This window comes from Choloepus didactylus, chromosome 12 (assembly GCF_015220235.1).
Source record: "Choloepus didactylus isolate mChoDid1 chromosome 12, mChoDid1.pri, whole genome shotgun sequence".
Lineage (NCBI taxonomy): Eukaryota > Metazoa > Chordata > Mammalia > Pilosa > Megalonychidae > Choloepus > Choloepus didactylus.
Window position 1 is genome coordinate 16,156,365 of NC_051318.1, and position 25,798 is coordinate 16,182,162.

The window sequence follows — 25,798 nt, forward strand, 5'->3', positions numbered from 1 at the left end:
ATCACTAGTTCCAGGAAGTTTTTTTTTTTTTTTTTTGTGAGTTCTTTGGAATTTTCCACACAGACAGTAATATCTTCATATCTTCTGCAAACAAATATAGTTTTATTTCTTCCTTCTCAGTCTCTGTACCTTCCATTTTCTTTTCTTGCTTTTTTGCATTAACTAGGACTTCTCTATGATGTTGAATAAGAGTGGTGAGATGGGACATCCTTGTCTTGTTCCCAGTTTTAGGGGGAAAACATCTAGCTTCTGACCATTAAGTATGATGTTAGCTGTAGGTTTTTGTAGTTGTTCTTTATCAAATTGCAGAAATTCCCCTCTATTTCCAGTTTGCTAAGAGCTAGTTTTTTTTCCTTTATCATGAATAGGTATTGGATTTTGTCAAATGTTTTTTTTTTCTGCATTTATTGATATGACCATGATTTTTCTTTTTTAGCCTGTTGATGTGATGAATTATATTAATTGATTTTTGAATTTTGAACTAGTCTTGCATCCCTGGAATAAATTCCACTTGGTCATGTGGTATATAATTCTTTTTATACATTGTTGGATTCAATTTGCTAATATTTTATATTATTATTTTTTACAATATTGAAGGTGTTTCCCTCTGTGTTCACAAGAGATAATTGGTCTGCTGTTTTCCTTCCTAGTAATATCTTTGTCTGGTTTTGGTATTAGGGTAAGGTTGGCCTCATAGATGAGTTAGGAAGTGTTCCCTATGCTTCTATTTTCTGGAAGAGATTGTAGAGAACTGGAATATTTCTTCTTTAAATGCCTAGTAGAATTCACCAGTGAAACCATCTGGGCCTGTTGCCATCTGTTTTGGAAGGTTACTAATTATTGATTCAATTTCTTTAATAGATACAGGCCTATTCAGATTATCTAGCTCTCTGAGATTTGGTAGGTATGTCTTTCAAGGAATTGGTCCATTTCATCTAAATTATCAAATTTGTGGGCATAGAGTTGTTCATAATATTCCTTAATTATCCTTTTAATGCCCACAGGATAAACTGTGATGGCCCCTCTTTCATTTCTGATCTCAGTAATTTGTGTCTGCTCTCTTTTTCTTCCTGGTTAGCCTGGGTAGAGGTTTATCAATTGCACTGATCTTTTCAAAGAATCAATTTTTTGGTTTCATTGATTTTTCTCTATTAATTCCTCTACTGGTGATTTGTTGTTTCTCTCTAACTTCTTTCAATATTTTCCCAGTCTTTGATTTTCTGCAGTTTGAATATGATATACTCAGGTATAGATTTTCTGGTATTTACCCTGCTTGGTGTTCTCTGAGCTCCCTGAATCCGTAGTTTAGTGTCTGTCAATAATTTTGGAAAATTCTCAGCCATTATTACTTCAAATATTTCTTCTGCCCTTTTGTCCTTTACATCTCTTTCTAGTGTTCCCATTCCGCATGTTTCACCTTTGTAATTGCCCCACAGTTCTTAGATATTCTTTTTCACTTTTTAAGTCTTTTTTTGCTCTTTGGTTTTCAGTACAGGTAGTGTCTATTGACAGCTCTTCAAGATCATTGATTCTTTCCTTGGCCTTGGCCGTGCCAATGCCCAATGATGAACCCATCAAAGATGTGCTTCCTTTCTGTGAAAGTGTTTTTTTTAAATTTTTTTTTTAATTTCTAGCATTTTTTTTTTATCCCTTTTTAGGTTTTCCTTCTTCCTGCTTCCATTGCCTATTTGTTCTTGCATGTTGTTCATTTTGTCCAAAGAGGCTATGTCATAGTAATTATAGTTATTTTGAAATTCCTGTCTGATAATCCCAACATCTCTGTCTTATCTGTGTTTAGTCCTGATGCCAGCTGCCTCTTCAGACTGTGTTTTTTGCTTTTGGCATGCTTGTAATTTTTTTGTGAAAGCTGGACATAATGTACCAATAAAAAGAACTAAGATAAACAAGACTTTAGTGTGAAGGTTTATGTTTACCTGGTGAGAAGTTAGGTTGTGTTTATTGTTTGTTGTAGTGTAGGTGTCAGAGGCTAAAATATCCACTGGTGTCCTTCATTGGTCTCCCCTGTGGCCTTGGGTTTTCTAGAGACTTCTTAAAAAAGGTCTGAGCCTTGTACTTCTTTCCATTGTATCTCCTGTTGTTACGCAGAAGCCCTACTGATATGGTGGTAAATAAAAGCGTATGATTGAGGCTCAGTCTTTTAATGAGCCTCTGTCCCTGGGCTGTAACCTTCACAAATGTTTCTCAGCTTTTATTTTTTATTTTTTCCATTCCTTAGGTGAGACAGGAAGGTTAGAGGGGCTGTAGTTGGCTATTTCCCTTCTCCCCTGTGGGCTATGATCCAGTGAAACCCCTGCTGTTTATTTTCTGGTAAAACAGTTTCTCTTGAGAGCAGGCATTTGTTAAGAACAGAACAACCTAGGTGTATTTTTAAATGGTTACTTTTCCTTACTTCCTGCTGGAAGCACAAAGAGATTTTTCTCCAGTCTTCACAGTGGGAACGTGGTGGAGATCCTAGAGGTAAAACTCATGAAAGCGTGGGGGACCCTTAGGCTGGGCCTCCAGAAGTTTCTGTTTTTCAAGCTAGGCCCAACACCATCTCCAGCAATTAGTCAATTATTCTTTAAGTTTTCCTAACCAATCCTGGCTCCACTGGCAATTTCTGCTCCCAGTAAGCAGTGATTCCCTGTATCTGCCCTGTGATGGTTCTAAGAAGAGTTGTTGATCTACAGTTTCTTCAGTTTTTTTTTCTTGTTTTGAGGCCAAGTGTGATGACTTCCAAACTCTTTACATTTTACACTGGGAATGAGAAGTGTAATAAAGGCATTTTGACTTAACATTACACCTAATCATTAAAGTACTATATTAATAATTGAGTCTCATAAACAGCCCATGTTTTTGAGATTTTACGCAATCAAACCAAATTTTATCATTTTTTTTCTTTATATAGTTTAGCATTCTGGTATCCAATGCAATGTCATTTACGAACCATTTCCCTTGATATGATGTATAGAGCTTAATAATCTTGACAAACACACATGGATAGTACGCAGCCTGAAACTTAAAAATACAGAAATTCCCATGTAGTTGAACTTAGCATGCTTCTGACCACTGCCCCAACCGTGATATTCCCTGAGGGTATCTGTGCTTCTGATCTTTCAGCTCACCTTATCTACCAAAAAGTCCCCCCAAACCCATTCTCTCCTAAAACCTTTTTCCATTGAAAACCCTTTTCCGTTGAGTACTAGAGGGATCATAACAAACCAGTGCTGTGTCATGAAGGGTGACAGCAAGCTTATTATGATGGGGGTGGGGAAAAGACAATTGTGAAGATGACAATAGGAATGGGGGAAGAAGGGATAAAGTTGGCTTTGGATCCCACCTGTTTGGAGACTCATAGGCATGGAAATTTCAAAGTCATCATTGCACCTCAGTCTGTTTTCATCAGCCCTCCCACTTCTCTCCAAGCTTTCTTCTCTTCTACTCCCTATTTCAGCTAATGATATTGACATCCGTCAGTCGGTCATGCTAGGAATTGCACATAAATTAATTTAAATCAATTAAGACTAATGTGTGTAGTCTTCTCTCAATAATAAGCAAATGATCACAAAGTCCATTCTTTTTTTTTTTTCCTTTAAATTGGAAAAAGGTTACAATTGAAGGAAGGCAGAAATGGAGGATGATGGCCTTAAGTACATCATTCTATGTGATGCAGCCTAGTTTCTTACCATGAAAGACATACAGCTGTTTGATATCAAGCATTAGATTCTGTATAATTTCAGCCACAAGAAGAAAATCCTGAAACTGCACAAGAACACCCAAATTTCCCACCTGCTCACTAATATTTAAAAAATAGATATAGTTTTTTTCATTCAGAAATGAGAGATTAAAAACTTGAAAATACCATTAAAACAAACATGTTGGTTCAAAAAGTTTGTATAGCACATGCTTATCTTTTTGTTTGTTTCCCGGTCCATCAATTCCACTAATGATACTTAGGTTTTCTCTTTTGGGGGATCACACCTACCCCACTTTCAGTCTATATTCTTTGAACAAACCAGATCAACACCATCCCAGGTGAGAGGAAGGTCAGGTGACTTAGGCCAGGCCAATCAGAGCATGACATTCTCTTGGCCACAGTGATTATTTCAAGAGTGACTGACGCCAATCCCATCAGGCTCCGTCAACAAGTCCCACAACTTTTGTTTGAGTGACTGGGAAGACACACTTTTTTGCCTGCCTTGAATTTGATAATGATTTAATTCTGCAATCGTGAGCAGCCACACAAACAAAGCCAATACAGGCAAAGCTGAAAGATGGAGATGGGGGGAAACTGATAGTAATATTTGAGACTCGATTCACGACTGGACGAAGTCATGTTTAAGCCAGCCCTAACCCTGTACTTTTCATTTACACCAGCTAATAAAATGCCTTTTTGTTTGTTTAAAACTGCATGAGTTGCTTAATCACTTGCAACAGAAAGAATCTAGTTGATACAAGTTTTCGTCAAACTGATGGGATAATCTAAAGAATTTGCCTTTTTATTAGTGGTGGTAGTGGTGGTGGTGGGTTGGTGGTGTTGGGGTTGGGCAAAAAAAACGATCGTACTTAGTTCCAGAAAAGTGGAAGAATGAAGGGATAATGCTACCAAGAGTAGAAAAGAATATAAAAAAACTGAAGAGGTGGTGGATACAAATTTGAATGACTCCCTGCTATCAGTTGTGTGAAAAGAGAACCTGTGGGTTCTGGAACTCCATGTCCAATATAGTGCAACACATGAATGAAGGGGACTATGTACCATGCCATCTCGTGCTTGGGGAGGTCGGAGATGTGGTTAGAGAAAGATCACTTGATTTGGCCAGAGAAGACCAGTGGCGAATTTTAACTTGGGCATCTCTAAATTAAAAAAATATATATAGATATAGATAGATAGATAGATAGATAGATAAATAGATATAGATAGTATAGATAGATATATGTATATTAATGATTCAGAAAACCTCATGGAAAAGTTCTTGACAGTCTCACATGCCATATCTCATCAAATCTAAGACTGAAGTAGGAACACCACTGTTTTTGTGCCACTAATAAAGGAAATACCTCTTTATGTAAACTATAATATGCCACAGATTGTAATACACATCTCACTTTTAGAGCTATTAAAATGTGAAAAAAATCTTAGATTTGGTGAAATATGACCACAGCACAATGGAGTGGATGGTAGTAGCAGTTGTGTGTCCAACACACTTTATTTAGATAAACTTCATTGATGATTATCTCAGTTAAGTATGTGAACTGTTGTTTTTATATTTGTCTGCTAGGACAGATGACAAATTCAGTTCTTGTTTAAGTTAGAAAAGTACTGCATTTTTAATAGCCATATGGAAATGTTTGCCCTTGTATATAGAGGTCACACGAATGGAATTAATGATTGACTCTCCCTCTCTAAAACGGAATCAGCTATCTGGGAAAACACCAGGATCTTGCTTGGGCTTCTACTGCTCCTTTGACTAGACAAAGACCTACTGAGTGCTCGATGCTGATCTAGGTGTGGAGAATACCACAGTGAACGAGACTCAGGAGGCCTCTGCGTTCTTAGGGCTAAAATTCCAGAGGAGGAGCAGCCAAGAAACACGAAAAAGATGAAGGCGGCAATTTCTCATTGCAACAAAACTTATTAAGAAAACAAATAGGGTGATGGGAGAATATTTTAACTACGATGGCCCAAGAGGGGATGAGAGCTGATCAGTGAGAAAGAAGCAATCATGAAAAGGGCAGGACAAGGAGCGATGTAGGGAGTGGAAAAGTAAATGCAATGGCCGGGGGCAGGGACACGCTTCCTCGGTCCAAGGAACCAAAAGAAGTGTGTGTGTGTGTGTGTGTGTGTGTGTGTGTGTGTGTGTACGGGGGTTAGAACACGGTGAGGGAGGAGGGCAGGTAAGATGAGAGAAAGGGCAGGAGCCTTATCACACATCATACAGAGCAGTGATTCTCAGTAACCCAGGGCTGTTTATAAAATGCCATTGCCTGGGATCCACCCTCCAGAAGTTCTGAATCATTTGGGGATGGGGCCCAGGTATCAGCATTTTAAAGGGTTTGCTAGACAATCCTAAGGAGTTGCCAGGGTTGATAGCACACTGCTTCCAAACACTGTAACCTGATGTAAAGAGATAAGACCTTCTTGCAAATTATAAATAAAATGGAGAGGAACAACATCAATGGTGAAATAATGCTCATCTCTTCTGATGACTCCTCTGTTACCTAATGACTTCAATTTCCATCTGTCTCTCTTTATCTGACCAGGTATTTTTAGGAAATTTGTGACAGGGTGGGGTATATTCTGGTCTGACTGGAATTTTCTTCAAGATACAGATTTCTTGAGTTTGCCTAATCTTTCTGCCCTCTCAGCCAATGGAGACAGTCATCTGTTTACTTTTTCTCTTTTTAACAATGCACAATCTGTCCTCTACTTTACTATAGCAGACAGACTGCTTCCTGGACGAATGGCTTACCTGTGGGATTCCTCGTTTACCCACTTTCTCTGCACCTGGGCACCAAGCCAGGTTCAAGGAAGCCCCTGCTGTCAGCTCCTACACCTCATTCTCATCACTGCAAGTAAGACCCTCAGGCTTTGCCCAGCCTTAGGACAGGCCATCCCTTTTGAAAAGCACACACTGCTGACTTTCTTTGATCTGCAGCTCTACTGTCCCCTCTCTCTTCCTCTCAGACACATACCCACTCAAGCTCATTCTTCACCCACTCAGGCTCATTCTTCTTGATCAAGCTCACTCTTCTTGGCAACTTTCCATCAATTAAGTGGTTTAAGATTTTAGTGGTCTCCTAATTTTGGGAAAAATAGATTCTGAATGAATTTTTCATTCTTGTTGCTTTTGAATGATGTCCAGGAAGAAAACGTGTAAATAGGAACCTTACACTGCCCTCTTCAAAGTGGCTGTCTGTCATCCACATGCTTCAATGGGGCTAATAGCTGCTTGTGCAAACCTCTTACAGATGCTGTGCATGCCCTTCCCTTTATCCTTATTCCTGAACAAATTGTGGTCTTTCACAAAATCTTAGAGAGATAATCGAGCAAGAGGGAAATAGTGAATTCAGCTCTGGTAAAAGCTTAAATGGGGGGCAGAACTGAGGGTGGAAATAAAGGGAACAGTTTTTGGCTTCAGGCCAAGCTAGACTTCCAGCCTGCTTTCATTTCCCAGTAATGCAATTGCTCTTATCTGGAACAACAGGGTTCTTTTTGATACACCTTTATGTCTGGAAGCATGGCTGAAGGCTTAGTTATTTTTTGTTGACAGTCCGTTTTAACCCAATAGAATGAAGTCACTGCTTTAGGTTTGTTTGGTCTATTTGAAAGAATCAGTTAAGGTATCTTCACACCTAGGCTGCACTCTGTGAACATACAGACCACTCCAGGTTTATAAATATTGCAGGTAAAAAATCCCTGCTCAAGTTTGTAAGTCATTGTTTCACCTGGCTACCATGACAGCTCTCCTCTCACTGCTGCTCCAAGATGTGTGCAAAATCTTCCTCCTCTCCCCAGGATCCACACTGGTTTCTTTTTTGCCAACACTCTTATTACAACCTCATTCCCATTCATCTGACCCAGGAAAGAATCCTTATTCTCTGGGCCAATTCTGAGCATGATATTCCGATATATTCTTGGCATAAGAATTGTAACACAGACATAATGCTATAAATAATGTTTAGGCTCTGTGAAACAGTGAATATTAATATTTAACTACATATGGGTTAAATAAGTACTTGCAAAATATCCTTAGAACATAAAAGTTTATGACATATTTTTGTTAGGCTCTGTGAAATGTTGATCATTATTATTTTGCTACATTATGAGTTAATGAACATTTTAAAAATATCCTTAGAACATAAAAGTTTATGGCATAATTTTGAGAAAATATGTTCAGATTTGCAAACAAACTTCTAGAACACAAGCCAATTATTTGTATGCAAACTGTTTGTACACAATGAGGAAAATGATTCCAAGTATTTTTCTTTCCAAATCATAAATATATATTGAAAAGTCTGGACTCTATTGAAAGTAATATTTTTAGAAAGGAAAGGCATCAAGTAATATTGCATTAAAAAAATTCATTCGTTACTTCGGTTCATCTCTATTATTTTGTTCTTTTTCTTTGGCCCAATGTTTGTATGTCAAAATTTAGTCCAGGAAACATCAGCTATTTTTATATGCTGAATTTATTAAATAACACTGTCTTGGTTTCCTAAGGCTGCCATAAAAAAAGTGCCATAAGCTGGATAGCCTAAAACAGTAATTTTTTGTCTCACCCTTCTGGAGGCTGGAAGTCCAGAATCAAGCTGTCAGTAGGGTCACGCTTCCCCTGAAGACTGTAGGGAGAGTTGGTTTCATGCCTCTCTCTTATCTTCTGTTAGTGGCCAGTAATCCTTGGCATTCTTGGCTTGTGGGAGCATCACTCCAAGTCTGCCTCCATCTTCACACAGCTGTCGTCTCGTTGGTCCCTGTGTCTGAGTTTCTTCCTCTTATAAGGACACCACTCATATTGGATAATCATATGGATTATTATATCTTCAAAGAGACTATTTCCAAATAAGGTCACATTCACAAAATTGGGGTTTAAGACTTGAGCACATCTTTTGGGGGGACACAATTCAACCCATAACAAACCATAAATTTTGGCATGAGAATAAAGCTGTGATAATCTCTTTTTTAAAGTTTTTATTATGAAATACTTTCAAATTTACAGGACAGTTACAAAATACAAACCCCATACACAGAAATCCAACATGTGTCTATCCACCCCAGATACCTAGATTCACCAATTTTAACATTTGCCATCTCGTGCTATCTATCCATCCATTTATCTATTTGTCTATTTATCTATTCATTTTTTAAACATTTGAATGTAGGATCTATACATTATACTCTTTGAACACTTAATACTGCCATGTGTATTTACTAAGAATAAGGATATTTACTTATTTAACCACTTTAAGTACAATTATCAAGTTCAAGAAATTTAACATGGAAGTAAACTTACAGTCTGTATTCCAATTTTTTTTATATCTCCCAATAATGTCCCTTTGAGACTTTTCTACTCCTTTGATAGATCCCATCCTGGATCATGTATTTCATTTAATTATCATTGTCTATTTAGTTGTTCCTTCCTCTTTATTTTTAATTGTGGGAACATATAAAAAACATAAACTTTCCAATCTCACCCACTCCCAAGCAAAGCATTCAATGTGAGATTAATCACAGCCACAATATTGTGGTAGCCTCACCACTTTCCATTACTAAAACTTTCAAAACTCCCCAAACAGAAAGCCTATACCCATTATGCATTAACTGCCCATTTCCTCTGCCCCTCCCATCCCTGACAACCTGTACTCTAATTCATCTCTAACAGCTTGTATATTTTCTGACATTTTCTTTCTAATTACCAGGGGCTTAAATTTAACATCCTAAATTTATGACAATCTTGTTTGCTTTGATACCAACTTAATTTCAATAATATACACAAACTGTGTTCCTATACCTCTCCGTCCCTGACTTTTCTGTATTTCTTGTCACATATTATAAGTTTATATGAGTCCAAAACTCTACAAACTTTTAGACCATGTAGGAAGCATAGCTACAGACCAACTTAACAACAGTACTGGCATTTGTATTTACCCCCTCATTACCCTCACTGAAGATCTTTATTTCTTCATGAGACTTCAGTCTATTGTCCTTTCCTTTCAACATGCAGAACTCTCTTTAGCGTCTCCTGTAGGGCTGATCTAGTGGTGACAAACTCCCTCAGCTTTTGTTCATCTGGAAATGTCTTAATCTCTCCATTTTTTTAAAAAAATTTTATTTTGAAATAAATTTAAAGTTATAGGAACCGTTGCAAAAACAATACAAACCCCATACACAGAACTCCAGCATACCCTGATCCCCCTCCCCCAATACCCCGATCCACCAAGTTTAACATGCTGTAACACTGCCATTTCTCTTTCCCTCCCTCCCTCCTCCCTCCCTCCCTCTCATCCATCATCTATTGCTCTGTCTTCTGAACATATGAGAGCAAGCTGCACACATCCTTATACAAACACTATAATTCAAATATAGAATTCCCATGAACAAGAACATTCTTTTAGGCAATCCCATTAAGCACAGCTAAGAAGTTCAAGAAATTCAACTTTGATACAAAGCTTACATTCTATATTTCCTTTTTTTTTTCCTTATGTCTCAACTGTGTCCCTTTGAGACTCCTGTCCTCCATCCTCAGATCCCATCCAGGATCATCCTTGGCATTCAATTGTCTTCTATTTAGACTCTTTTCTTTCTTTTTTTTTTTTTTTTCAATTGTAGGAACATATATACAGCCTAAATCTTCCCATTCCACCCCGTCCCTAGCATTCCATTAGTGGGATTAATCACATTTAGAATGTTGTAATGCTATCACCTTCCCACCATCCATTACTAGAAATTTCCCTTCACCTCAAACAGCAACCCTATACTCATTTCTTAACTCCCCATTGCCCTTCCCCCACTTCTCGTAACCCATACTCTACTTTTCATCTCTATGGTCATATTCTCTGATAATTTCTTTGTGTTTACTGTGGGGCTTAAAATTAACCTCTTAAATCCATAACAATCTTGTTTTTCTTTGATACCAACTTAACTTTAATCGGACATGTAAACTATATTCCTATACTCCTCCATTCCCCCATCTTTATATAGTTCTTGTCAAAAATTACATATTTTACATTGAGTCCAAAACCACTGATTTGTCATTAGAGTTTGTGTATTTTATATCATGTAGGAAGTAAAGAGTGGAGTTACAATTCAAAAATTATTGACTTCTATTTGTATTCCCTTGTGGTCAAAGAATGTGCTTTGAATATATTCAACTGTTTTTTTTTTTTTTTTTTTTTTTAATTTATTGAGGCTTGTTTTATGTCCCAGCATATGGTCAATTCTGGAGAAAGATCCGTGATCACTAGAGAAAAATGTGTGTCCTGGTGATTTGGAATGTAAGGTTCTATATATGTCTGTTAAAATTCTCTCTATCTCTCTCCCCTTTCTTTGTTTCTCTGTTGGTAGGGCTCCCTTTAGTGTATCTGAAGTAGGGCAGGTCTTTTATTGGCAAAATCTCTCAGCATTTGTTTGTCTGTGAAAAATTTAAGCTCTCCCTCAAATTTGAAGGAGAGGTTTGCTGGATAAAGTATTCTTGGTTGGAAATTCTTCTCTCACAGAATTTTAAATATGTCATGCCACTGCCTTCTTGCCTCCATGGTGGCCACTGAGTAGTCACTACTTATTCTTATGTTGTTTCCTTTGTATGTGGTGAATTGCTTTTCTCTTGCTGCTTTCAGAACTTGCTCCTTCTCTTCAGTATTTGACAGTCTAATCAGAATGTGTCTTGGAGTGGGTTTATTTGGATTTATTCTATTTGGAGTTCGCCGGATATTTATGCTTTGTGTATATATATTGTGTAGAAGGTTTGGGAAGTTTTCCCAAACAATTTCTTTGAATACTCTTTCTAGACTTTTACCCTTCTCTTCCTTTTCTGGGACACCAATGAGTCTTAAATTTGGACATTTTATTTTATCTATCGTATCCCTGAGATCCATTTCAATTTTTTCAATTTTTTTCCCCATTCTTTCTTTTGTTCTTTCATTTTCTGTTCTGTGGACCTCTAGGACACTGAGTCATTGTTCAACATCCTCTAATCTTGTATTTTGAGTATCCTGAGTCTTTTAAATTTGGCCAACAGTTTCTTTTATTTCCATAAGATCTTGTATTTTTTTATTTACTCTTACAATTTCTTCTTTATGCTCTTCTAGGGTCTTCTTTATGTCCTTTATATCCTGTGCCATGTTCTTCATGTCCTTTATATCCTGTGCCATGCTTTCATTCTTTGATTGTAGTCCTTTGATTAATTGCACCAAGTACTGTGTCTCTTCTGAAATTTTGATTTGGGTGTTTGGGATTGGGTTCTCCATATCATCTGGTTTTATCATATGCTTTAAGATTTTCTGTTGTTTTTGGCCTCTTGGCATTTGCTTTGCTTGATAGGGTTCTTTCAAGTTGTAAAAATTACCAATATAATTTTTCAGAACTACAACTTGGTGGCGTACACTTTCTCTAACTAACCAGCAGATGGCATCTGCGAGTCACCTATTCCCCTCAAGTCAGTTCTCCTCAACTTTGTCTTTGTGGTGTGTGGGGAAGTGATTCTTGTGGGGTTCAATTGGTGAACTCAGTTTGGGTGTGTTTTTGGTGCCGTCCGCCCTGAATGTGGGGTGTGTGTCTGAGCAGTTAGGGAGGCAGGGCAGCTTTGATAATCAAACCTCCCAGGTGTTCCCAGAGATTCAAGGCTGTTGCAAGAGTCTAAGCCTTCATTTCAGTTTTGCCCCAGATTTTCTCTGCTGCTGACCCACAAGTCGCCGGCATTGACGTAGCGTCCCTGGGTTTTCCGAGCGGGTCCCCCTTCTCGGTTGTGATCTTCCAGGACCTCTGCTGAGGGAAGGCTGTGCTATGTCACAAGTGCATGCCATCCCTCAAGGAAAGCCCTGGGCAGCCGGGCCATGCAGGGGCGCTCCCAGCCTGATGCAAAGATGGCTGAATGGGCTGTCTCAACCCCCCGCCCCCTTTTTGCACAGCTCCGCCTTCCCAGCTCTGGGACAACTAGCTGTGTATGCACCCAAGGCCACTGTCCACGGCCGATGTTGTGGCATATGCGTGGTGCTGTGGGGTACACTCCCTGTCACACTGGGTTTCCTGGCGCAGCTCTGGGCTGTGGGTGTGGCCCCAGGCAGAAGTGTCTCCAGCCTGCCGGGGAGCCAGCTGCAAGCACTGTGGTTTATTTCTCCTTTTGGCTCTCCTCTCTGACCCCCTGGCCCTGAGGGAATCAGCAGCGGTCTATCCTCCATGCCAGACACCAAAAGGTTGGCACAGCCCGCTCCTGCCGTGCTTCACGGCGTGATTCTCACCATCGTAACTATAGCCGCTCCTGAGTTTTTTTTTTTTTTCAAAGAAGTAGTCCGTCTCTAAACGCCAACCCCTGGTTTCTCCACACCACAGCACGGCTGTGGGACTTTCAGCCAGCTTACTCACTAGTTTCAGAATGCAGACTCCCGGTTTCACCAAGTGCATGGTCCCTGTGGTTTCAGCAGACCTTGTCCAGCTGGTGCATTGCTGGAACTGGTGTTCTGGGTCACTGACTGGTTTTTATCTAGTATTTTTCATAGAGGTGTTTTTTTTGCCCTGTCTCACCTAGCTGCCATCTTAGGTTCTCTCTCCTTCATTTTTGAAAGACAGTTTTGCCAAATATAGAAGTCTCTTCGTTGGGAATTTTTTTGCTTTCAGTACTATAAATATGTCATCCACTGCCTTCTTGCCTCCAAGGATTCCAATGAGAACTTGGCACTTAATCTTATTGAGGCTCCCTTGTGCATGGCACATTGCTTCTCTCTTATGGTTTTTAGAATTCTCCATTTATCTTTGGCATTAGACAGTTTGATTATAACATGCTGCAGTGTGGGTCTATTTGGGTTTATCCTGTTTGGAATTCATGGAGTGTCTTGGATGTGTATATTTATATCTTCTGTTAAATTTGGAAAGTTTCCTGCCACTATTTATTTGAATATTTTCTCTGCTCCCTTCTCTCTTTATTTTCCTTCTGGGTCTCCCACAATGCATATATTGGTATGATTGATGGTATCCCACAGGTTCTGCAGGGTCTTTTCACTTTTCTTCATTCTTTCTTCTTTCTGCTTCTCAGACTGAATGATTTCAATTGTCTTGTCTTTAATCTCTCTGCTTCTTTCTTCTGTCAGCTCCAATCTGCTATTGAACAGCTGTAGGGAATTTTTAATTTCTGTTTCTTTGGTCTTCATCCCTGTTTGGTTCCTTTTCATAATCTCCAACTCTTTATTGATATTCTTTTTATGTTCAACCATTATTTTCTGATTTCCTTATTTCTTTGTCCATGTTTTCCTTCAGTTTTTTGAGCATATTTAAGAACATTTTTTAAAGTCTTTGGTATGTCAGGACTGATTCTCCTGATTGGTTTCTAGTACCTTACTCTTCTCCTTTGCCTGGGCCATCTCTTACTGTTTCTTTGCATGTTTTGGGACCTTTTGTTAAAATCTGGAAATTTTGATATTTTAAGGTATTCTTCCTGGCATTCACATTCTGAAGGGTCTGCTCCTTAAGCTTGTATTCAGGTAGTGTTACAACAGAGCTTTCCTTGAATGCCAGGAGCTAACAACAACAACCCCAAAACCCACCTTTCCCGGTGTTTGCAGCTTGACCCTTGCAAGAGCTGCCCTTCAGGACGTATCCGTACAATGAGTTTAGAAACTAGCTCCACGCCAGAGCACAGGGCCTTCCTGATCCTTTTATCACATACATCTTGTCAGTACACGTAGCATGCTCAGGTGACCCTGGGAATGTCCCTTCTTCCCTAGGAAATAGTTTCCTTACAGTTCTACAGCTAACAATCTCTTGCCCCAGGCAGCAAAACTTAACAGCTCTCCAATGGTGGTCTGTAGGAGAGCTCTGCTGCCTTCTACATGCAATGCTGAAAGTTCTTGGATGGTGAGTCTTTCAGGCCACCACCAGATAGACTGGGCCAGACATATATGCTCTCAGTATGTGCATGAGGGTTACTCTGTTCTCTCTGGAACTGGGACCAGGGAACCTGCACTGGGTGTGCTTTGAGCCGAGCCAGCGAGGAGTCGGCAGGGGCCAACCAGAGTGTCATGAGATCCTACTGCTTTTTGAAGTGGCTTAGTTCCTGAATTGGCATTGGCTCTGTTATTATAGTCCTTTAACTGTTTCCTGGAGCTCTGAGAAAGATGTTTCTGCCAGTTCTTGCTGGATGATCAAAGCTTCTGTAGGGAGCTGGAGCCCTGAGATGTCTTAGCCTGCCATCTTGCTCACCATGGGGCTTGCAATATTCATTATGTTCATGCTTTTTCATTGTTTAAGGAATTATCTTAAACCATTCTTTGCCCAGATGTTTGAACATTTCAGTGAAAATTTAAAAATGCATCAAATTAGGCTCTAAACAAGATTGATTTAAATAGTTCACAGGTGGGCTGATGCAAGTTTGTACCTATTTTCTGTCTTTAATGATCCAGTCGTAGGTTTTGCTACCATCTCCCTTAAAAGGTATTTTTTAATCCTCAAACATATATCTAATTTTGAACTTATTGAGAAAGAGGGTCAGGTAACAGTAGAGGGGGAGAATTAGAAGATAGAGGTGTTCCCATGATGAGTTGGATAAGGTGAAAGATGAAGGCAGTCTTAAGATTATGGCTGGGGGGAGAGCAGGAAGGTTAGGCATTTCAAACCTGATTGCCTCAGTTTCCTGAAATGAGTATGAGGGTGACCATCTACTAAGACTGTAGGGAGCTAAGCATTGCTATGGGTTGGTAGGAGGGTAGAGGAGAGTGGTAGAGGTCTGGGGTGGCTTTCAATGGAAATGGGAGCGGGAAAAAGTCAAGCATAAGTCAGAAGATTGAAGCCTGGCATACAAACTGCCCAGCTGAGAAGGGAGGTTGTGAATTTGCAGCACTGCCAGACCCAACATTTGTGGGAATTTTTTTAAAAGCATCTTTGAGTTGAGAATAGAAAAACAAAACGAAACAAAACAAAACATGGCTGGACTTTCCTCAGGGGATAAAGCAAAGAAAAACACAGGTGGCTGGAAGCCAAAGCTACTGGTGGCAAGGAAACTTGGGCTCTCAGTCTGATGCCCAGCTGAGTAGGAAGGGAAATAAAGCAGGAGGAGGCTGATGAACTGCTGTCTGGAAGAAAAAAAGAGGGATGAAGGACCTGAACTTCTTCCTGATGATTAGGAAGTACAAAAGAGTGGAGCCACGAAGGGTCAAAAGCAGGCTTCTCTGCTCAAAGTTGAGATTATGCAGTACATTCTGCAGATCAGCCCCATTGACGGTGAATTCTACGTTGCTGCCTAAAGCATAGCGGATGCCAAGGCCCCTGGACCTGAACTCAGGGAGCTGGGAGATGGTGGGGTTAGGCTTATGAAACTGAACTCCCAACTGGATGAAGTGGGCAAGGGAAGGCTTTTATTACCCCTGGCTGAGTGGAAGAGTAGCAGTGGAATGAACAGCAGCATGAAGAAACCAGAGCAGAAACAGTTTGAAATGAATAAAGAAGCATTCCATTTGGGATGTGCGCAATATCATGGAGTGGGAAGAACCACTAGGTAGAGATGTTCAGTAGGCAGTTTGAGATTAGGACTAGTGAGCCATAAAAACTTTACAGTATTACAACAGGGAAAATTGTTAACATTGAGTCTGGCCTTTTAATTTTCTTCCCGTTTTTGAATGCAGGGGTTTAAATATGGATATAACATAAAAATCGTGTCAAAAGTATAACCCAAGGAACATTTTCCACTGTTCCGTTTGTATGGTACACTAATCCTTTCTGACTTAAGTACAGAAATAATCCTCAGTGTGAAACTTTGGAGACCCCTCACCAATGATAAGATTTCAATTCATTTTCTCCGGGAACCAAATAGGCAACAAGCTGTACATGACAAACTTTGCAATATTCTTCTGCCTCACTGCTGGAAGAATCCAAACCTTGGATTCTTGCTTTTTTAAATCTAACAAAAGTAGTACATTACTGAAAACTGTCTATTTTCATTAAAATATTCTTAAAAGTTATGTAAAAAACCTTTCCTTCCCTTCATTTGGATCACTTATTTTATTTAGGAAAATCCAGAAATAACCAGAATCTTGGAGTTGGAAAAATATCTCACTCCTGTTTCATGTTTAGAAGTAAAAGACAACATTGCTTTCCAACCATGTAGTTCATATTTTTAAAACTAGGTAACACAGAAAAAATATGGACTCCTTTGAGCCCTTTTCATTATGAAAATAAGAACATTAATCTAATGAAATTGTAAAATATTTCAAAGACAATGAGGCATAATTTAGAAAATGTTTGGCAGAGTTGTCTTCTTTATTCTAATTCATATATATCCTGCTTATTCTCTTAAAAGAAAATGTATCTTTTTGTTCACTTCATTTGACTCATTACTGTTCAGCAGTAAAATTATAAAGTAATTATATGAAAGCTCATGGCTTAGTGATAGTACAATACAATTTCACATTTATAATGAGTTTCCTATATTAATTTTCTATAATTAGGCTGTTGCCTTATGGTTCTTAATGCAATGCAAAGTATATAACATACAGTAATGCATGTATTAAGATTTTTATTTTCCAAAAAAGGAGAAAATAATTATTTGTATGAATTTGAGCAAATTAGAGATGGTTTACAAATATTAACTTACTCAGCTTGAAGTTCCAACTCTGGAGAGGAAAGCAAAATTTTAAGTTTATGAATTATATGATTCTCTGAAACCTAACAGTGGGAAGTTGTGGCAGAGAAAAGTTAAAGAGGATCTAATTCTTCCTTTGCCAAATCTTCTGGTACAGTTATATCAATATTTTGTTTGAGGTGAATTCTCTAAAAAACAATGTTTCTGTATATTCTAATCTATGTTGAAAAATATTTCACAATGAAACTTTTCTCTATAACTGATTGCTTCCTTAGTATAGATCAGGGACCTGCCAACTATGAAGTGCTGGCCAAATCATGCCTGACTTCCGTTGTCCCAAGTGCAGGTTTATTGGGAGACAGCCTCGTTCATTCATTTATGTACTGTCTATGGCGGCTTTTGTGCTACAACTACCAAGTTGAGTAGCTTCCACAGAGACCTTAGGGCCAGCAAAGCCTGAAATATTTACTACCCGGCCCTCGACAGAAAAAGTTTGCTGACCCCAATACAGATAATTGGAAACAGATAATATTGTAAGACATGCAAGTCATGTATCATTCATCTTTTACTATTTTAAAAATTAATTTATTATACCTCATTATCATTGTTAATCAAAGAGGTGAATGTATTGATATTACATTCTTATAACTCCCCTCCAAAATAATCTGAAAACTAAAATCAACTGGTTTTTAAAACTAAAATATACTTGAGAACCTACTGTGATCACAAATTCTTACTATGCTCTGAAGGAATACTATAAGAGAGTGATAGCTCCATGAGAAAAGAGACCACCAGACCACAATGTATGTATTATTTTCAAACAACCAATTTCTCAGGCCCTAATCCAAGCTTACTAAGTATTAACAAAACTGTTCTGATGTCAAGTCTCACTTTCCAACTAATATTTGGAAGAAATATTAGTACATTTTACTTTTTAAAATTGTAAACATATAGGCAACACAAGAATAAACAATCAATAGATTAGATAACCCATCTAAATAATACACAAATCGGATCATCAATGTAAATAATAAAAAATTACCTTTAATTTACAATCATTTAATACCATTTTAATACATTATTTAACATTTTCACTAATTTTTTAATTCAAGAAGGATGCTTAAAATTTGGTTTATTTAAAATGGGGATAATAAATGCATTGTTTGTATAAATCTATCTCAGAATATGACATAAAATTTACTACTTCTTTCTTTATTTCATAATTTTCTTTGAAAATAGTTACTCGGAAAATGTTCTTCCCAGAACACCAAGGCTGGGATTGATGCCCAAAAAAGGACAGGATAATTAGTCTCTTGCCAGAGCAAAGTCAGAGCTCCCACCAGTGAAGGAAAGGAAAGAGTCCCATCTCTTTCTAAATCTGTGCATGGAAAAACAAGTGCCTTGGAAAAAGCAGTGTCACAAGCTTGCATCATTTGTAGATGCAGATTTGTCCACATTTATATCAAATATGTGCCACTATAAACCGAAACCATGAAATGTACATAAAACTAATCAGGACCCATAAAATCCCTGGGGCCCCAGAAGAAGCAAAAGCAAAACCATGTATAGGGAAACTTCTACAGTCTGATGCATTGGAGATTTCCATATAAAAATAACGCAGTGTGGATGAGCTCACACACAAAAAATACAAATGACTTGAAGAAATAAACTATCATTATACAGAACAGAGGAATCAGCGACCCAAGAATAAATGGAAGACAGAAATGAGGAAGTTCAATATACATCTAGTAAGAATTAGAGAAAGAGATGGCAGAAAAACAGGGAAGAAACAATAGTGAAAGAAATAATGGCTCCCGCTTTTTTGAATGTGTAGAAATGAGTTATCAGCTGGAAGAAGCACATGGAGTGCTAAGCATGTGTTATTTCTCAAGGAAACACACACCCTAGAACAGTGATCTTGGCTTGCGATAAGTCAAATGAAGAGACTGGAATTGACTCAGTTGGGCTAATCAGACCAGAATTCCATTCTCCACTCATAGACACCTCAGAGTTTGGGAATTGGCAAAGAAAGAAAAGACAGAAGAAAGGCAAAAATGAGGCAATAAAATATGATAATGTGTGAAGGGTCACAGAATTGTCTCTTGCTTTGAAAAGTATAGTGAAATTTAAATCTTTCATATAAAAGGAAGTATAAATGGGTTAAAACACCATTCTTCCATACTCAACACACCTCAAACAGAATACAGCATTGATAACATATTACTTTACCAGCCTCCTGTATTTATTAATTTAATAAAAAGTAAAAGGAAAAAATTAATTAGAAGATGAAGACATAAAAGGAGACTTCTACTGAGTTTCCAAAGAAAAATTCAGGGGGTGGGGTTAACTGTGCTAAGATTAATGATTCACCTTTTTTTGCTGCTTAATTTTAACTTTAAATGCGATGACTGTGCCAGTTTGGGTGTATTATGTCCCCCAAAACGCCATGTTGTTTGATGCAATCTTGTGGGGGCAGACATATTAGGGTTGATTAGGTTGGAACCTATTGATTGATTGTTTCCATGAAGATGTGACTCAATCAACTGTGGGCAAGATCTTTGATTTGGATAATTTCCATGGAGGTGTTACCCCACCCATTCAGGGTGGGCCTGAATTAAATCACAGGAGCCATATAAAAAAGCTGACAAACGGAAGGAACTCAGAGCGACTGAGAGTGACATTTTGAAGGCGGCCATTGAAAGCTGATGCTGACATTTTGGAGAATGCCATTTTGAAATGCAACCTGAGGGCAAGCAGACACCAGCCATGTGCCTTCCCAACTAACAGAGGTTTTCTGGATGCCAATGGCCTTTCTCCAGTGAAGGTACCCTATTGTTGATGCCTTACCTGGGACACTTTATGGCCTTAAGACTGTAACTTTGTAACCAAATAACCCCCCTCCCCCACTTCATAAAAGCCAATACATTTCTGGGGTTTTGCAGAACAGCAGCATTAGCAAACTGGAACAATGGCCTTCTTTCCCCTTGATTCAAATGTATTACTAGCACTAGTCATACTGACTAGTCATTTGGGATATTTTGCACTCACAAGAAGAATGAAATGTAGGAGACTGAGAGAAAGCCTCCTTGGGCCTGAGTTTCTTACTTGGCTCTCCCACTTGGCAACCTTGGCAAATTAATTTATAGCCACTCAGGCCTCAGTTTCCTTCCGTGTTAAATGGGGCCCTTCTCACAGGATGCTTGGGAAGATGGAGTGAAATGAAATACTCAAGTGCCAGTCTTAAAGTAAGAGTTCAACAGATGTACTATACTTAGTATTTTTCTTTTTAGAGCAAGTGCTAGTAGAAAAAGGCCAAAGAGAAAGCTGTTAGGTGCATATGGAAATAACCTGGAGAAGAGTTTAGTGGGTATTGGCCTCAAGTCATTTTGGATTAAGGTGGATTATAAGCAATCAAACCGAGCCAAGACTCTTAAAGGCCCAGGATATAGAGGAAGAAACAAGGGGCCCCAAGTATGGCCAGGGATCAGTAGAGCCTGGATTTGTAAAGTCTAGTAGGAGAGAGGATGAAAAGAAGGCAGCCAATCTTTATAAAGATGGGCACTTGTAACTCAAATATCTCTTCTGAATCATAACCCTTATCAAACGCCAGACAATTTCTATTATAATACAACCCAGTTTTATGTAAATAATTCCATAATTCGTAGAGACACGCTTTATAAAAATGTAACTTTTTACAGCCTTAGCCCTTTTATATCTGGTTGCTACTTCCAATCAATTGATTTTCTTGTCTTCAATAGAATATTTTAGTCATATTTTTCATGTTTTTCTACTTTTCCTTTTCTCATTCAGGTCATATGTCTTTTCTTTATTTCAAAAGATTTAGCACCAAATATGAAATATCTCTACTAGAGATAAAATAAAAAGTGTATTTTTATAAGTTAATACCTGGCTTATGTTAGTTTTCCAATTAAGCAGTGTTTTATTATTAACATGTAATTATTAATGTAGCTATACTTTGTTTTAGTGGAATGATTGAAGGTTTATATGCACAGCAGAAATGCCTACCTTCAGGCTAAAGACTTAACTATGATGTTAGCCAGAAGGTGGGTCCAGGACAAGGCTTCCCAGGTTTGTTAACCTCTAGAAACTGAGTCAAAATTGGATACATATGTCCAGGCATACATATGTCCAACAGAGGTATAACTATCACCAGATCTATAACTATCACTAGATTTTCAAAGGGGCTCACCACCTTAACATAGTTAGGAAGCATCAATTTATTATCCCTTTTTCTCCCCTGCTGTCTCCTCTTCCATCACAAACATTACCCTCACACATAACAAAATGATATACTAAAAATACAAATCATTATATGTAGCTATTTTGTTTCCTAATTTAGAAGTTGTCATCTTCTGAAACTTATATGGACATATTCTCAAACAAAGGATGAGTGTATAGAGAACTCTACATTTGTACCATTGACAGCACATAACCAGTTGTGTTTACCTCACATAAATTTAACTACAGAAAACATAATGAAATAAACATTTTTTTATTACAAAGCATCATCGCCTAGATCATTAAATGTTTGCTTTTTTAAACTACAATTATGTTATCCATATACATCACTTTGTAATGCAATTCTAGATAAATAATAAAAGTTATCTTTACCTAAACATATCTGCAGATTCTTTCCTGGTTTACCCAGTGTACAATAGGAGCTCACAGGACACAATTTTAACTACTAAATCTCTAAAAGGGGGTTTGATAAATTAAAAAACAAAAATAACATACCCCATGATAACCAAATAGTGCTGATTAAATATAAACAATTTTAAATATTCTGTAGCCAAAATTAATAAAATGCTTCTTTAAAATGGAGTAAGGATTATGTTCATTATCTGAGTGGCATTTTAATAGTTTAAAAAAGCAAAGAAATTATTTGTTAGAGGTGAAAGTTTGCTTATTTCTTTCCTAGGCTGCCTTGTTGTTCTGATCATTTAAATTTAAGTGGATAATTCATCACTGTATTTTTTCTCACATGAAAGAATGATCATCTCAAGAATTACAAGCGATACACAGGATACCTTCTCCACATTTATAAGCCCAGAAATGTAAAGTTGTACTAGATGCACTGATGATTCCACGTGTAATAGCCATGAAATTCTATCTAATGTCTGATTCAGCTAAAACACACATTAAAGGTGAAAAAAAAAAAAAACACACCATAGGATTTAGGGAAAGTAAAATACTTGAAAAATATGACTATTCTATAACTTAAGAAGGCTTACTGTACTTTGATCTGTAGGATATTTTTACATATCTTCTGTGGATCTTCTAGTCACTTTGTCTTGGAAGCACATTCTCTTGAGAGGAATTGCCAGAGACAACCAACCTTTTAGTAAAATATTCCTTTATCAAAACCCAAGATTTCAGTGTAAGTAAAATTTTGAATAATAATACTGTGAAATCTACTTTTCATAGTTTATACTCTGCTTATATGAATGGAAGATCCATATACAAAGATTTTTTTTGAAAAATAAATATAATTCCATTGTTCTACAAAACATCCAACAGCATTAAATACAAAAATTTCATGTATATACATAGAGTGTCATTATTTTCTAATCTACTTGCAGAGCATTCATTATGGCTTGATGAGTGGTTGCTTCACAGATAATTGTAAATGGTTGTGCTAATATTTATAAATATCAGAATGTGCAGTAGTGATTTTAAAAACTATCAACTTCCTAACTTGAACTTAATCAAGGGACAGCATGCAGATATGAAACTACCAACCGGTGGTACTTAATGCAGGTAGTGGGAAATGGGGTGAGGGTCATCAAATTATAATCCCAATTGAAGATCATACGATTTTAGAAATCTTTGGCCCTCTAAAAAGCCTAAGCAAGCCCTGGGAACTTACTTGGAGTCCGAGACTTGGCTCACTCCAAAGCTAATTTGCAAAAGCATATGAGGGCAATGCTTTCAGCAAATCATTTTCATTCTCATACTCATATTCTCTCAGTCTCATACACACACGCCCGCACACACTAAGTTACTTAAGTCTTGTCAGGAGCGCAAGATCAGGTAGCAAAGTCTAAAGTCTTTGGGGGCAAATAAACTACATTTCACCGTTGTTCCAGAGCCCTGTCGGGTGCAGCAGTTCGTGCAATTAGGACTCCAGGGGAGGGGTCGGAATCCGCTAGGTGGAAGGCAGTGGTGGTGGTGGGGGGGAGGGGTGGTGGTGTCTGGGATAATGGCTAGAGCTGGAATGTGGGAGCCTAACAGCAGAGGGATTAGTGTAGGAGGATTGGAAGAGAGGAAAGACGCGGTAATTTGGGGAAGTGAAGGCAAAGCGGTGACCACAGCCATTCTCTTTACCTGCTGCACTTCTTGAGGTCCGGGAGCGCAAACCAATCCTGCATTTCCCTTCATTACAGACGGGATGAGACCAACGTCCTGTCTCTGCACAGCGAGCGCTTTGGAGCGATCCTCCTTCCTCGGCGACCGCAGCGACGACTCTGGTCCTGGCGGTGGGAGCAGCTCCCCCGAGCTCGGGCGCCCACATCCCCGCAGGCGCCAGGGAGGGCGGGGGTCAGTGAGCCCCGGGGCATTCGTCCCGTCTACCGCGCCAGGCCGCGCCCCGCCCGCCCGGGACAGCCCCCCGGAGCCCACCGCCGCGCGCCCCTCGGCGTCCCATCATCGCGCTCTAACACGCTGTTCCCCTACACCCCCTCCACGACCCATCCCCGCGCGTCCCTCCAGCACTCCGCAGCCCCTCCACGCACCCCCGCACCTCGATCCCACCCCTCGCGCCCTTCCGGCATCCCCCAATGCGCCCCGCAACTTCCCCGCTTCTCCAGGCCTCACCTCCCGCCCCGCTCCACACCCATCCCCATCCCCGCGAGCCCCTCCAGCACTCGGCAGCCCCTCCACGCATCCCCTGCCCCTCCACGACCCCCCTCCTCCAATCCCCGCGGTTGCGCACGCGCGAAAGCCACTGAGCCGGGGTCTTTTCGGAGGCTGGTTCCCACGGTCCTCCCCCGCTGGCGTCCGGGGCGCGCTGCTGCTTTCCGCTTCGGTGGAGCTGCGTCTGCATGACGCATCGTGGGCTTGTCGCTCGGGTCCTAGTCCCATACAATCGGAAAGGTCAGCGCCTTCCTTCTCTGTGGCGTCTTAGGGAGACCCGGTGAAGGCATGAGGCCGTTTGCGAGGCTCTGGAGTCTTTCCCCCAGCGGGTCCCAGTCGACCCTCCCCCCCGCCCCCAGCTTCAGAAGCAGCCAGTTTATTACTCCAGTTTATTACTTAGACCTCTTGAGAAGCGAGGTCCTGATTCGCTGCTAGGAGTCACCCCTCCAGTTTTGCAGAAACTTTTTGCCTGTGGCAAAAATAACGTTGCACTTCACCTGTTTGGTTCCCGCTCCGGAAGTGTGAGCGCAGATCCATTAGCATCTGTGTATTTCGATAATTTATTTACTTGACATGCACCTCTCTGTCCACACATGTAAGAGACTTGGTTTTAGCAGCGTTGTGTCTAGAAAACGGTGTAGGTACCTGAAGATGTTTGATGAATGTACAAGAAGGAAAATTTAAAAACACGTTTCTGAGAGGACCATAATGGTATGTTTTATGATTTTTAAATGGAAATGCACTCCATACTTGGAATCAAATGAATTCATACAGATTGGGGGTAGAGGGCATTTTAAAACGATTTTCACATAACAAAATTGATGATGTAAGGCAGACTTGTTTACAATGCCTCAAATACACTTTTTTTTTAAATCAAACTTTTTCAAATGGAAAGGAGAAGAGGAAAGTCTATTTCTCAGAAAAGTCAGTGGAAGTAGTAATTATTTCTCTACCTCAGTGACTTAACTCTTCTCTAAAAATTTTGCTCTCACAAAGGATAAGACTGTTATAGGTAGGGATATATTATTAAGGATATATTAATAATTTTCTACATATCTCAGGGACAGCATAGTGGAAATAATTGTGAATTACAGTTCTAAAAATGCCCATACTAACCAGCAAAAATTTCAGTTTATTTAATTCTGTCCAAGAATTTAAAAGTTATTGATGTAGTTTAATTGCCAGAACTAACATGATCTCAGAGCCAAAACTTCCATTTTATTGGCTTAGAAGGAAATAACTGGTGTTGGTTTTATTCTGTGGATGGTGAGGGCACATGCCATGATTTCCCTACAGAAAAGTTAAATATATCCAAAGGTCTATATGGAAAAAACAGGTTTTGCACAAGATGTGAGGTCTCCAAATGTTTTTGATTGAGAACCTTATCTATGAAAAAGATTTTGAATAACTCGATGTATGCATATTTATTTATAAATTATATGTATTTATGAATATATTGTATATTATATGCAAAGCATTAACATATTTTTTACATTATAAAACAGGAAAAACAGAAATTTTAAAAAGGTAAGATAAAGTTACAGGTTAACTAAGAAGAGAATTGGAGTGGTGGTGTGAGGATCTCCACAACGAAACAGCCATAACTGGGGAAAATTATAAAAAAGCAGCCAGTCTCTGGAAGT

The 25,798-nt window shown here is 39.0% G+C and overlaps 1 protein-coding gene across 2 annotated transcripts in view; it reads right to left on the reverse strand.

Moving 5' to 3' along the window:
- SGCG (sarcoglycan gamma) overlaps positions 1-23,805 on the reverse strand; it is a 196,066-nt gene extending 172,261 nt beyond the window's left edge. For both annotated transcript variants that reach the window (XM_037799811.1, XM_037799810.1), the window contains exon 1: positions 23,628-23,805. In XM_037799811.1, the coding sequence (XP_037655739.1) occupies positions 23,628-23,681 (54 nt within the window). In that variant the 5' untranslated portion in view covers positions 23,682-23,805. The remainder of the gene's footprint in view (positions 1-23,627) is intronic.
- Between the last annotated feature and the right edge of the window lie 1,993 nt (positions 23,806-25,798).